Source organism: Xenopus laevis, chromosome 2L (assembly GCF_017654675.1).
Source record: "Xenopus laevis strain J_2021 chromosome 2L, Xenopus_laevis_v10.1, whole genome shotgun sequence".
NCBI lineage: Eukaryota > Metazoa > Chordata > Amphibia > Anura > Pipidae > Xenopus > Xenopus laevis.
Genome location: NC_054373.1, coordinates 176,633,204 through 176,646,653, shown reverse-complemented (window position 1 = coordinate 176,646,653; position 13,450 = coordinate 176,633,204). Strand labels below are relative to the sequence as shown.

General features: G+C 36.7%; 2 protein-coding genes across 2 annotated transcripts; both read right to left on the bottom strand.

Annotated features, from left to right (window-relative positions):
* Positions 1–489: 489 nt before the first annotated feature.
* LOC121399741 (serine/threonine-protein kinase mig-15-like) lies at positions 490–3,194 on the bottom strand. Its single transcript, XM_041581299.1, has 7 exons — positions 3,187–3,194; positions 2,970–3,081; positions 2,781–2,871; positions 2,558–2,676; positions 1,886–1,940; positions 1,099–1,562; positions 490–756 (listed from the first exon to the last, which is right to left on the bottom strand). Exons 1-6 carry the CDS (start codon positions 3,192–3,194, stop codon positions 1,480–1,482), a joined length of 468 nt encoding a protein of 155 aa, XP_041437233.1. The 3' UTR covers positions 490–756; positions 1,099–1,479.
* Positions 3,123–13,450, bottom strand: LOC121399740. Its single transcript, XM_041581298.1, has 11 exons — positions 13,302–13,450; positions 8,696–8,731; positions 7,540–7,594; positions 6,603–6,657; positions 6,433–6,469; positions 6,252–6,312; positions 4,572–4,652; positions 4,295–4,321; positions 4,016–4,081; positions 3,742–3,798; positions 3,123–3,493 (listed from the first exon to the last, which is right to left on the bottom strand). The coding sequence occupies exons 1-11, from the start codon at positions 13,448–13,450 to the stop codon at positions 3,305–3,307; spliced, it is 813 nt and encodes a 270-aa protein (XP_041437232.1). The 3' UTR covers positions 3,123–3,304.

The following is a 13,450-nucleotide window of genomic DNA, read 5'->3' as shown; positions in this document are numbered from 1 at the left end:
CAATCCCCTAAAAGACATTCATATGACAAGAACATGGGCATCTATTTAAATTAGGAATTTTCATCTAAGGCCACAGAAACGTGAATTCACAATTTTTTTGGCGAAGTGAAACAGTTCGCCCATCACTAAACATCTCTTATAGAGCTCTAGAAGGATTCTAACATTGCAGACATTTAGCCTGGCACACTGCACCAGTGCTTGTAGCACTAATAATGGTATTAGCCACTATTTGCTTGCTGCAAGAATAGATATTAATAGAAGACTACCAAGATAAAATGAAGAGAACATGGGAATTACCAGCAGGAACAGGATGAATAAAACCAGCACAGAAAGACTGTTTATGGGATTTTGTTGAGGTAGATGTGGGCTATGCCCAATTCCCTAACAAGTCATTTAAAGGAACATGGATATGAGCCAACAGTGGGATTGGAGGTTATTAGGGATGTCCCCCTATTAAAAAAAATACAACAGAGATCAATGTTATTTTAAGATGTTTATTGTTTTTTATAATGTACAAGATCATATTGATGTCAATCAGCCGCTGTTGTCAATTAGCCGCCATCGGGACCAAGGGGCATGTTTAACATTGGTTGTCATGGGCAACATCTCCAGAAATCTCTCCAGTTATCTATCTCCAATGTTAGTAAACATGCCCCAAGTCTGCGGGGCCCAAAGATGACATAAGGGCCCTGCAGTTGTGCCCCCGTCCCTCCCCCGATGGCTGCTATGATGTTCTGGAACTTCAGTGCTTCAGTCCTAAGGAGAGAATACTCAGTGTTAGCCATGGAGAAGGGTTGTCTGTATAATAATTCTGTAATTTGTTCTTTAGCTATATGTATTTACTATTATTTATATCCCATTCCTTTTGCTACTAATTTTAAGGTCAACTACTACATCTAATAATAACATTTCTCTATAGATGTGGCCTCGTTCAGTGACCTCTGCCCTAATACAATCTCAGCCTTATATAATGGGCGGCATTAGTTACAGAATTATAATATATGTAGTAAAGCCGGAGACTATAGTAAGAATAAGAGCAGTAGGTGGATATGGTCTGTACATCAAGTCAATTGTAATGAGAATGAGCAGTTCCCTTACTTCTCACTGCAGGTGCCATTTGATATTGCTCTTCACACCCCTTTCATTAAAGATCTTACAAATGAAGGGGTGTGATAAGAGCTTTCCAGCAGACGGCCTCCAAGCTGGATCTTTCTGGAGGCAATGGCCGATGAATGAATGGAAGTTGTCACTCCTGGAAAAAAGAAACAGAAGCCAAAATTAAAATTGTTTATGTTAAATAAACAACCATGTGCCCTGAATACCTTAATATCCCCCTCACCAAAGCTAATCCCTTGCTTGTTTCCCCACATTTAATATTCCCACCCCCTCCCCTCATTACCTTTTCATTTCCCCATCATCTCCCCTTTATTTCCCCACCCTCTCTACCTCTCCCTCTTTTCCTGTTTCAGTTGAAATGACTCACCATTTGTCCCACAATAATACTGGCGCAGGTCCGTGCATGATGCGTTTCATGAGTTTTTGCTGGGGAAATCTGCTGAATGCTAGGATGTAAGAGAATACAACATAAGAACATAATGACTGACAATCACAACAGTTGGAGGGCGATTTTTCTCACTTTCAAACCTTTTCTAATTTTGTAAACACTCAAATTAACTAAATTTTGTTTTACTTTCTCGATTGCCAGCACACTGAAAAAATAACGGATTCACAAACTGGAAAATTACAATTTGTGTAATTCTGCCCTTAGTTTTTAATATTTAATAATATTCAGTGTTACAGCATGACACATACAGTAAATGCCCTCTAACTTTTCTACAAATTGTTCTTTATGTACTAACGTACAGTCCCACTGGGGTTTACTTACGGTAATAGCCTTCCGCCATTTGAAGTGCTGATATTCCCAAGGACCATATGTCAGCCTAGGTATTAAAACATAAGAAAAAGGCAAAAATTAGATAAGAAAACTAAACAGGGCATATAAAATATTCTAGTTGTGGATCATTTAAATCCTTTTTCTATCTATTTGGAATGCACAGTAACAAAATACAGTAGAACTCCCATTTCATGTATTACAGGGGATTAGAAAAAAATGGTGTAAAATCCAGGAAAGTGTAAAATCAGGGGAATTCATTATATATCATATAAAAGTGGGGCTACACACAAAAATGTGTAAAATGTGGGAAATAAAATCAAAGGGTGTGAAATTAAGGTTTCACTGTACAATACATAATCTGACCTTTGTACTAATATAAAACATTTGAAGGAGTAAAGTGATGTCACTAAAGAATGACCCCAGGCTGAGCTGGAAAACCCCATAAAGAGTCAAGTGGAGTTGGTTTCTAATACTCCTGTGCACTGCACTCAGATTTGAGAATTTCTCTCTTCGCTTCTCCCTCTCATGTCACAGAAACCACTTTACAGCTTTGGATTCACTGTTATGAGAGGGGCATGTGAAGTGAGTGAAAAAGTCCATGCAGTGCACCCCGTGTAAGCTCCATACATTATATATAAAGTGAGAGAGAAGATATCACAATACCTTAGAGTTATACCATATGGTCTTCTTGCCAAAATTGGCCAGTACTTCTGGCGCCAGGTATGGAATCCGCCCAGACGTACTGTGACTCATTTCCCCGATGGTGGCGGAGCTGAAATCACCTGAAATTGTATGACAAAAGCAGGAATTGTAATATTCATTTATAAATGTATCCAATAAAAAACATGGATAAATCCATTTTTTTCAGATTCTAAGCATCACTTACTGATCTTTACATCTGCCGATGTTGTCAGGATAATGTTCTGGGGCCGCAGGTCGTGATGGATGACCTTTTTGTTTTCCAGATGACACAGGCCCTGGGAAATGAATAAAGCAAATATATTAATATTTTTTCTGCTCTTAATTGAACTAGATTTAGCCAGAAAAGTGCCAAGGAGGATCACATGAGACATACCTTTAATACCTCCTTGCAGATGTACGCTATCCAGCTTTCATGCAAGGAGTACTGCTCACTGGTGTAGATTAGATCTTCCACCGCTACACCATTCCAACGCCTCCATAGAAATCTAGAAACAATCAAAGAACGTTTGACACATAAATTTGTGTGGTCTATAATTATATTAGGAAGTCTGGGGAAAGGCTGTGTGGATGTGAGTCAGAAATAGACCTACACAAGCATTCTGGGTGTAACTACAATATCAGGTGCAACTGAGAACAAAGTGATCCACATGCACCGTGACTCTTTCTTACCAAACTGAATAATATTTGCATCCAAAATGTTTGCTTGTATTAGAGCTGTTGATTGGCATGTTGGTGCATAAATTGTAACCTGAATAAACACTTCCTTACCCACAGTCCTTCATAGTGGGGCTTCTTTACAGAGGCACGTTGGTAATAAGCCCCATAGTAGCCAATGACATTTTCGTGGCCTCTGATAAGTTCAAGGACTTCCACTTCTTGAAGGATGTCTTTTCTCTTCTAGTTTCAAACAAAAGAAGCAAAGTCAGTACAATGGATACAATTACAATTTCAAATACCCCAGCCTAACTTGTAGTTCTGAAAATGACAGTTTTGTAATATCCCTACATGAGAATTGCACAATATGTTTGCCTCTCTCTGTTCTTATTTCTTAAATCCCATATATTTAACAAGTTCTCCTTCTACTAAAATCAGGTATAAAAAAAGTTTATTTGTATCTAATAATTATTATTATCAAGACTCATTACCTCTATGTCCTTTACGATGGTCACGGACACATCCAGTTGTTCTTTACGGTGCCAACCCTGCAACAAAAGTAGCCAATGAATTCTGATCATTACTGTGTCGGAACATTAGGGAAAGCAAACACACATACTGGGTGGATATGGGAAGGTTTATTGGCAGATTGAGAAGCACAAGGAAAACACAGAAGGGACAAAAACTCTAGAGGGAACAACCAATCGGCAGAATCAACAGAATTACCCAAAACCATGACACAAGTTAAGCCATAAAATATCTTACGGTATAATTCATCCCGTAGCTGTCCTGTCCTGTTGGCTCCAGGATTTGCAGATATGTCCTGGGCGTCTAAAACATAACATTGTATTAAAAACATGATAAATACAAAACTGAATTAATATAGTGCAACCTTTCCAATATGTGAGAAGAACAGGAGGTGTAGGGGAGCTGGGGAACTGGTGTATTAGGGGAGAAGGCTGAGGGCTGGAATATTTAAGTCAAACCATTTGCTGTGCTTTTGCGTTGTTAGTGTTCCAAAATACAGTTTAAAAAGCTGCTTACCGGGAACTTTACTTCAAGCTGATTCTCCTGGGGAAGACAAAAAAGGTTTTCTCAGATCAATTGTTTTTGGGAAGTGCTAAAATTATAATTTTAGCGGGAACATTTTTATTGTATGAACTGAACCCTGGAGTGCTTAAATGTCAGGTGTTTTTGGAGACTAGTTAAGAAATGAGACGAAAAAAGTGTTGGGAAATGTATCAGGTCTCATTTTAAGAAGCTAAAATGCAAAATATAGGTTGATTTTTATTTGCCCCTACTCTTCCTCTCCTATTCTTACCTGGCAGTTGTTCATGCCCAGATCCAGCTCTTGCTTTTGTTTTTCCTGGCAGTTGGTATCGTCAGGGGTTTCTGATGGTTCCTGGTTAAGAGATAAAAGTCAAGTTATCAAATCAACTCAACAGCATTTTAAAGAAGAAGCGCAAAAAATGTAGATGTAATATTTAGGGATTGGTGTTTTATTTGTAATTATTCGGTAGTTACTTGGCAGATGACATTGAAAGAGCCAACAGATTACCCTGGTTAAGAGCAACGGTAAAACAGGCTGTTAGTTCAGCACTCTCCTCTGGGAATATGATGATGTTGTAATGGGAAAGCATCAAGCTAACAGAGCTTTTCATTTCTAGTTTTTATAACAGATGGTGATTGGTTGGAATAGGCAACTTAGCACCTATGCTGGTAATAAATTTCGGTAAATATTGTTATTGGTATAGAGATTATTTATGAAGCATGTAACTATGTTCTTTTAAATACATTGGGGCCACTGAACAATTCATTGTTGGTTACCTCATAGGTGTCACATTGGGGCTCTTCAAGTCTTTCTATGTTATTTTATAAGTTCAACCCGCGGACATTATTATAAAATAAATCTTTGTTACTCATTGGTTATGTCCTCTTACCAGGGAGTGGCAGGGGCTGCTATCAGCTATCAGATCTTGTTCCTGCTCCACTTGTTGTTCTTCCACTTGTTGTTTTTCCTGAAAAAAAAAAAGGTTTTGAAAATGTTAATTTACAAGTTCAACCTGCGGGCATTATTACATAATAAATCTTTGTTACCAATTGGTTATGTCCCTTCTTACCTCGGAGAGGCAGGGGCTGCTATCAGCTATCAGATCTTGTTCCTGCTCCACTTGTTGTTGTTCCTGTTTTAAGAAAAGGGAAAAAAAGATTTTGTAAATGTTATTTGATAAGTTCAACCCACGGACATTATTACAAAATAAATCTTTGTTACTCATTGGTTATGTCCTTCTTACCTGGGAGTGGCAGGGGCTGCTATCAGCTATAAGATCTTGCTCCTGCTCCACTTGTTGTTGTTCCTGTTTAAGAAAAGGGAAAAAAAAGATTTTGAAAATGTTATTTTATCAATTCAACCCTCGGACATTATTACAAATAAATCTTTGTTAACCATTGGTTATGTCCTTCTTACCTCGGAGTGGCAGGGGCTGCTATCAGCTCTCAGATCTTGTTCCTGCTCCACTTGTTGTTGTTCCTGTTTAAGAAAAGGGAAAAAAAAGATTTTGAAAATGTTATTTTATAAGTTCAACCCGCGGACATTATTAAAAAATAAATCTTTGTTACCCATTGGTTATGTCTGTCTTACCTGGGAGTGGCAGGGGTTGCAATCATCTATCAGATCTTTCTCCTGCTCCACTTGTTGTTCTTCCACTTGTTGTTCTTCCTGAAGAAAAAAAAAAGGTTTTCAAAAATGTTATTTTTAATAAGTCCAACCCGCGGACATTATTACAAAATAAATCTTTGTTACTCCATTGGTTATTGTCCTTCTTACCTGGGAGTGGCAGGGGCTGCTATCAGCTATCAGATCTTGTTCCTGCTCCACTTGTGTTGTTCCTGTTTAAGAAAAGGGAAAAAAAAGATTTTGAAAATGTTAATTTACAAGTTCAACCCCGCGGACATTATTAAAAAATAAATCTTTGTTACCGATTGTTTATATCCTTCTTACCTGGGAGTGGCAGGGGCTGCTATCAGCTCTTAGATCCTGGTCCTGCTCGCTTGTTGTTCCTCTGTTTAAGACAAAAAAAATAAAACGATTTTTAAAAAAAAAATTTCCCAGCTCAAATACTGTAACAAAATATTTCCTTGAAATATTTTTTATATATTACGACCATAGCATTTCTTCTTACCTGATTGATGTTGATATCAGGAGTTTTCTGGAGTCTCCTGGTTAAGAGAAGGAAATAAAAAAACATTGTATTATTGCTGTTATAAAGAAGCCTAAACTAAATCTTGGCATAAAATATAGGGTGAATTTGTTTTTTTTTTCCCACTGACTCACTCTTTCTGATGTGCTTACCTGGCAGATGGTTACAGCCAGCTCCAGTTTCCTGCTCTGGCTTTTCTGATGGTTCCTGGTTAAAAGATAAAAGTCAAGTTATCACTAAGTTTTTTGGAGAAGAAGAAGTGCAAATAATTAATATTTAGGGATTGCTGTTCTGATTTATTCAGTACTCAACAGGTTGTAACCTGGTTAGAAGAGGAAAATAGATCAGGTCTATAACTGCTCTATGTACAGATCCATATGTGGATGTAAATAATCTTTATATCAGATATTTTGGTCTAATGGAATATAGTTAACTGTTTGCAAACCATCATATTAAACTCTCATGTTTCCATTAATAGTAACCATCTTGCTCAATAAATGCTTTCCCAACATTTTCCATGAGTATCCACCAGATTATAAAGGTGAAAGAGCAATGATATAAGAGACTGTTAGATCAGTGGTCTCCTCTGGAAATATGTTCCAATGGGGAGCACTGAGCTAACGACGCTCATGTTCACAAAATGTGGCTAACAAACTTGTGGAAACTGGGCCCTTTCGAAAAGGTTTGGGAACATGAAAACATTTTTTATTTCATAGTGGTCACTGAGGGAACCATAGAGCTACAGTAACACCAGCTTGAAGATGGAAGTAGCTCCAGGCTTCTCCTGCAGAAGTTCAGCCACTTGAATGCACAGACTCACCAGTGCTGAAGTTGGTGGGCACCTAACAAATTAGTCACCCCCAAGCTGATCTGCGGTTTCCATTATGTCCTTACAAATTTTTGATATTACAACCATAGCATTTCTTCTTACCTGGTTCAATGTTGACCATCAGGAGTTTCTGGAGTCTCCTGGTTAAGAAAGGGAAAGAAAAAACATTGTATTATTGGTGTTATAAAAGAAGCTACCACTGCAAAAAATATAGGGTGATTTTTATTCTCCACGACACCCTCTTATCCTGATGTGCTTACCTGGCAGATGGTTACAGCCAGGTCTAGTTTCTGCTCTGGGTTTTCTGATGGTACGCTGGTTAAAAGATAAAAAGTCAAGTTATCAAAACAACTCAGCTTTTTGTAGAGAAGTGCAAATAATTGTTTAATATTTAGGGATTGGTGTTTTGATTTATTCCAGTACTTATTGGCAGATAGTATTTCCAGAATCAACAGGTTGTACCTGGTTAAGAGAGGAAAATAGATCAGGGCTATAACTGCTCTATGTACAGATTCATATGTGGATGTAAATCATCTTTATATCACACATTTTAGCTTAATGGATTATAGTTATAGTTAATGTTTCCATAAATAGTAACCATCTTGCTCAATAAACTGCTTTCCTAACATATTCCATGAGTATCACCAGATTATCCAGGTGAAGAGCAATGATATAAGAGACTGTTAGATCAGTGGTCTCCTCTGGAAATATGTTCCAATGGGGAGCACTGAGCTAACGACGCTCATGTTAAAAATATGGCTACAAACTTGTGGAACTGGGCCCTATAGAAAAGGCTTGGGACTTGGCTGGGAGGGGGCCCAGACTAATATAACAACCATTACCTCAGAAAAAAAGAATTGTGGTAATGATAATAATTATAATAAATCAACACAACATTTAAGGGAAGCTAAAACATAAAGACTGTTTGATACCAACTCCTTTACTGCTTACCAGGCAGATTATTTCGTTGGGTTCCTCCTGGTTAAATGATAAAAAGGTGGTGTTATTTTATTTAATTAAAGGCCTATCATTCACTGTTAGTTATCACTAAATGAGTATGGTTAATTTTGTAAACATATGATTTTATGATTTTTACTAATGTGAGTAAATAAATGCAGGGTCAGAACAGGGATTTATTCTAATAATAATAATAATGCAAAGACCAAGGGGTTATCCTTTGATCAAGGAAGAAAAGTGTTTTACTAAGGTCCAAGACATCATGAAATGTGTCATCTATGGATCTGGTAATGGATTATCCTGTAGCTGAATGTCACTATTAAATGGCTTTACAAGTAAGGAAGGTGCCCGAGGTTATCAAGTCATGGACTAATGATATGTAATAAGGAAATAAACAGGGATTGAATAGTTAGGAAAATGGCATCACATATGTTTGTTGCCCAGTTCTTCAACACTTACCACAACAGATTTTCTGATGGTCTTATCTTTTTTCTTCTAAGGAAGACATAAAAAAGGTTTTATAAAAACGCAATTAGCAGATATATATATAAAACACTGACTCTTTTCTCTTCTCTTATCTATATATAATAAATGTGTATGTGTATTATTGATTATTAAGGGATTCGAATTTAAGTTCTTTGCCACCTTTTTTCAAAGAAAAAGACTCCAATTGAGTTTGATTTGAGTTTGCGGGTAGATCCCATTCACCCAAATTGCATAAATTACATTTTTTTGGAAAGTTTTTCAATTGTTTTTAACTTGAATTTTGAGTTCATGGGAGTTTATATAAATTCAACCCTTGATAAATCTGCCCCTTAAAGTCAGGACATATTAGCGATCTAAATATGAAAATAAGGATTTGGTTTTTGGGTCAGAAATGTGTATTGGGTATTTAATGACATCATTAAGAATTGGGTATAAAAACAAGTAGAATGCAGTGTATTCCCTATACTAGAGCGGAATCATATAACATATATGAATGGAAACAGCACTAGTGACTGTAGCACAATACACAGATATATTGAGGCCCAGTGAGTGTGAGCTGTGAGCAATCTGTCTCATCATGTTCACTATCAGCAACTGTCAGTGGGTCACAAACAGAACAAAGTTCAGAGATGATCCAGTAACAGAGTCTGAGGACAAGTTTCTGCTTCCATGAAGTTATTCACTAAATAAATATGTCATGTTACAGTAGATAAAATGACGTCCTTACCTTGCGGAAACAGAAGCATTTACGAATCGCCTTCCACATGTTGGTGGGAATCACTCAAAAACTGTTTGGATCGATGAAAGTTCTTTGGATTGATGAAAATTCTTTGAATCGCCGAAAAGTCTTTGAAACGCGGAAAATTCTTTGATTCGCAGAAGTCTTTGATTCGCCGAAAAAATCTTTTGAATCTCAGAAATCTTTGAATCGCAGAAAGTTCTTTGGTTCGCAGAAAATTCTTTGAAACTCGGAAATTCTCTCTATGGAGATAAAAAGAAAGACTTTAGTAATCCCAATACAGTGTTTCTTTGTGCTGTATAATCCCTATACGTGTATATATAAATATATAGGTACAAAGTAACATAGTACAGCTAGGGGACCTGTTATCCAGAATGCTAAACCTAAGGGTTTCCGGATAATGGATCTTTCTTTAATTTGGACCTTCTGTCCAATAGGCTGGTTTTGCTTCCAATAAGGATTAATTATATCTTAGTTGGGATCAAGTACAAGCTACTGTTTTATTATTACAGAGAAATAGGAAATTATTTTTAATAATTGTATTATTTGAATAATTATTATTTGGCCTTACTGTAAATCAGAGCATTCTGGATAACGGGATTCTGGATAACCTTTACTAGTACCACACTTAAAGGGAATACTTTGAAATGTATTGAAAAAATCAAGTTAAGAGCACAAAATCCTAATCCTTAAAGCATGGACTTTCATCAGAAAACAAGGAGGTAAAACAATTTTCTCTTCTCCCTCCACCTCACTGAATTTTGCACATACAAATTATGGTTCAGTATTCGCCCGAATCTTTCACGAAGGATTCGGGGGTTCGGCCAATTCTAAAAATAGTGGATTCTGCCGCATCCCTAATATACATATACAGGTAAAGGATTCGTTACCTCAAACACTTTTACATAATAAATCTCCAAATTATTTGATGGCCACTCCCATAGACTCCATTTTAATAAAATAATTCAATTTCTTGATAATGATACTTTTTTCTTTATAATGAGAAAAACAATACCTTTTATTTGATGCTCAACTAAGATATCATTCATCCTTATTTAAGGAAAAACAATTCTATTGGGTTTAATTAATGTTTCATTTGATTTTTAGTAGATTTAAGACATGGAGATCCAAATTACAGAGGGATTCCTTAAGTAAAAAAACCTAGGTTCTGAATACCGTTCAAAATTAAAATGTCTATTAAAGCCATACATTCTAAAATATTCATGACACCATTAGCCGTCTGTAAGACCACTAAGTACCAGTATAAAAGAATTATTTTTGATAAAGTTTTCCTCCAAATACACAGAGTTCTGCTCACCTCAGTCGCCTGATCAAGAATGAGAAATCTCAGGCTACAGCTGGACACCTTGACTTTGTCCATTATGACATCACAATGACATTATGCAAATGTTTGTTTACACAGCTGTGAGATTCAGAGCATTATGACATCATACTTGCAGCCCCAAGGCAGGACAGTTATATGAGCAAGTTACATAACGGTTGCTGGGTTTCAGTTAATTTCAAATAAATTGAAGAGTAAAATGCAATGGGTTTTGGTTGGCAAGATGAGAGTGTGTTTATTCATTATCCATTCTCAATATGGGGAATGATATCATTACAGCAATGTATAATTATTCATACAAGGAATGGTACAAGTCATATATCACAGAGTCTTGTATGTAATGTATATGAGTGTAGGGAACGCATTACAGGTATGGTATCCCTTATCCGGAAACCCATTATCCAGAAATCTCCAAATTACTGAAAGACCGACTCCATTTTATTCCAATAATCCCACATTTTTAAAATCAATTTCCTTTTTCTCTGTAACAATAAAACAGTAGCTTGTACTTGAGCCCAACTAAGATATAATTAATCCTATTGGAAGCAAAACCAGCCTATTGGGTTTATTTTATATTTACATGATTTTCTAGTAGACTAAAGGTAATAAAGATCTACGGAAAGATCGCGTTATCCGGAATACCCCAAGTCTCAAGCATTCTGGGATAACAGATCCCATATCTGTATTGGCTTGTACCTGACATTCACTAAGTTAGAAGCAATCTTTGCTCATTGTTTTTAGTATCCAAAAGTCTACATTTATGCATAGGGACTGTGCTGTCATTCTATGTATATAATTTGAGTAGCATGAAGGGGGTTATTTATCAAAGTCTCAATATTTTTCTGCTACAAACGACCAATCAAATCCACTCCGGTTTTTCACGCTTATTTATTACATTTTTTCGAAAAAGTTGCTTTGCAGGAAAAAAAATTAGATTTTATTAGGTTTAAATTATTAAATTACATTTGTTAACGGATTTTTCATCTGATTTTCACGATTTCTTCAGATTTTTCACCCCAAAAAAAATTTTTGCCCGAAAGCTCCGAAATCTTTGGGGTATTACACGAAACCCAGCGCACATCAAAAAATCATTGGTGCTTCCTCCCATTGACTTATATGCAACCTCCACAGGTCTGAGATGCCCGGATTTTCTGATTCTGAATTTTCCATCCTTGGGGTTTTAATAAATTCCAAAAAACGGTTTAATTTTTCAAAAGTCCGATTTTATTTAAAAAGAAATTTACGTGATTTTTGCATTCGGAGTTTTAGTAAATATCCCCCGAATTGTTGTCATTATAATACAACATAACATATTATTGATGTAGAACCAAGTACAACATCCCCCCCTTCAAAACCAAAATGCCTGGGGAAATGACACTTAGAATTAAAGCCATAAAGCAATGATGTGCAGTATGTGGGATAGAAACGGAGATTATAATGTAGATAATGGATGCTAAACTGCAGCTGCCTCTTTATACTGGCAGTTTGACAGCTTGGATAAGGCAAAATTATTTTGGGGGAAAATTGTGTCCCAGAATGTTCTAATACATACAAGCAGCAGTGTATAGGATTTGCCCGTGCATATGTGTAAATATTCTAAAGCGAGTACACACACTGTACAGTTTTGTTTTCCTATAAGAAAAAAATGTATGTATGTGCCAGGAGGCATCTGCTTAAAGGGGTGGTTCACATTTAAATTAACTTTCAGTATGTTATAATTGCTGACTCTAAGCAACTTTTCAATTGGTCTTCATTTTTCTTCTTTTTTCACGGTTTTTGAATGATTTGACTTTTTCGTATGACTCTTTCCAGCTTTCAAATGGGGGTCACTGACCCCATCTAAAAAACAAATGCTCTGTAAGGCTACAAATATATTTGTTGTTGCTACTGTTTATTACTCACCTTTCTATTCAGGTCTCTACTATTCATATCCCAGTCTCTTATTCACATCAATACATGGATGAAATTGCAAACTGGAGAGCTGCTGAATAAAAAGCTAAATAACTCAAAAAAACACAAATAATATAATATGAAAACAAATTGCAAATTGTCAGATTATCCCACTTTACATCATACTAAAAGTTAACTCAAAGGTGAACAACCCCTTTGAGACAGCTCCATCTATTTTCTATTTACTGTCTCACTCATGGTACAAAAAACATTCTGTGGGCTGCTGGACCAACTCACAATGGGCACGAATAACTCACAATATACAGAACAGTAGTGATGGGTGAATTTGTCCTGCTTCGATTCGTCACAAAATTTGCGAATTTCCAGAGAAATTTGCCACAAAACAGTCCGCGAAAAATGTGAGGATCAACACGTAATTTTCTGCATGAACCGGCGACCATTTGCGCGCTACCATTTTTTAAACGCTCGCCAATTCAGGCGTCCATTAATGTTCCAAGCGCTCGGAATTGTCGCCCCCGCATCAACAATAACTTTGACCCCGAGTGAATTCTTTGCCATAGCGTAGCATTTTCAGCCGTTCAACTCACTCAACTTTTTTCCGCTCGCCAACGGTCTCGTAACAAACACAGCACAATTTGCGCCTTTCCCAGAAGAAATCCGCCCCAGAATCACTACGCTGATTAGTAATCTCAGATTGGCTTGCCATTCTATCCTCTACCAAAAGCTCGACTGTCAT

What these genes read in the sequence shown, in the direction of transcription:
- LOC121399741 (XM_041581299.1), bottom strand. An exon ending in ATCGGCAGATGTAAAGATCA is followed by an intron (nt 2,677 to 2,780) that starts GTAAGTGATGCT and finishes ATACAATTTCAG; the next exon opens with GTGATTTCAGCTCCGCCACC. An exon ending in AATGGCGGAAGGCTATTACC is followed by an intron (nt 1,563 to 1,885) that starts GTAAGTAAACCC and finishes CTTACATCCTAG; the next exon opens with CATTCAGCAGATTTCCCCAG.
- LOC121399740 (XM_041581298.1), bottom strand. Translation starts at nt 13,450, where the DNA reads ATGACAGTCGAGCTTTTGGTAGAGGATAGAATGGCAAGCCAATCTGAG. An exon ending in CTGATATCAACATCAATCAG is followed by an intron (nt 6,313 to 6,432) that starts GTAAGAAGAAAT and finishes TGTCTTAAACAG; the next exon opens with AGGAACAACAAGCGAGCAGG. An exon ending in GCTACGGGATGAATTATACC is followed by an intron (nt 3,799 to 4,015) that starts GTAAGATATTTT and finishes CTTTTGTTGCAG; the next exon opens with GGTTGGCACCGTAAAGAACA.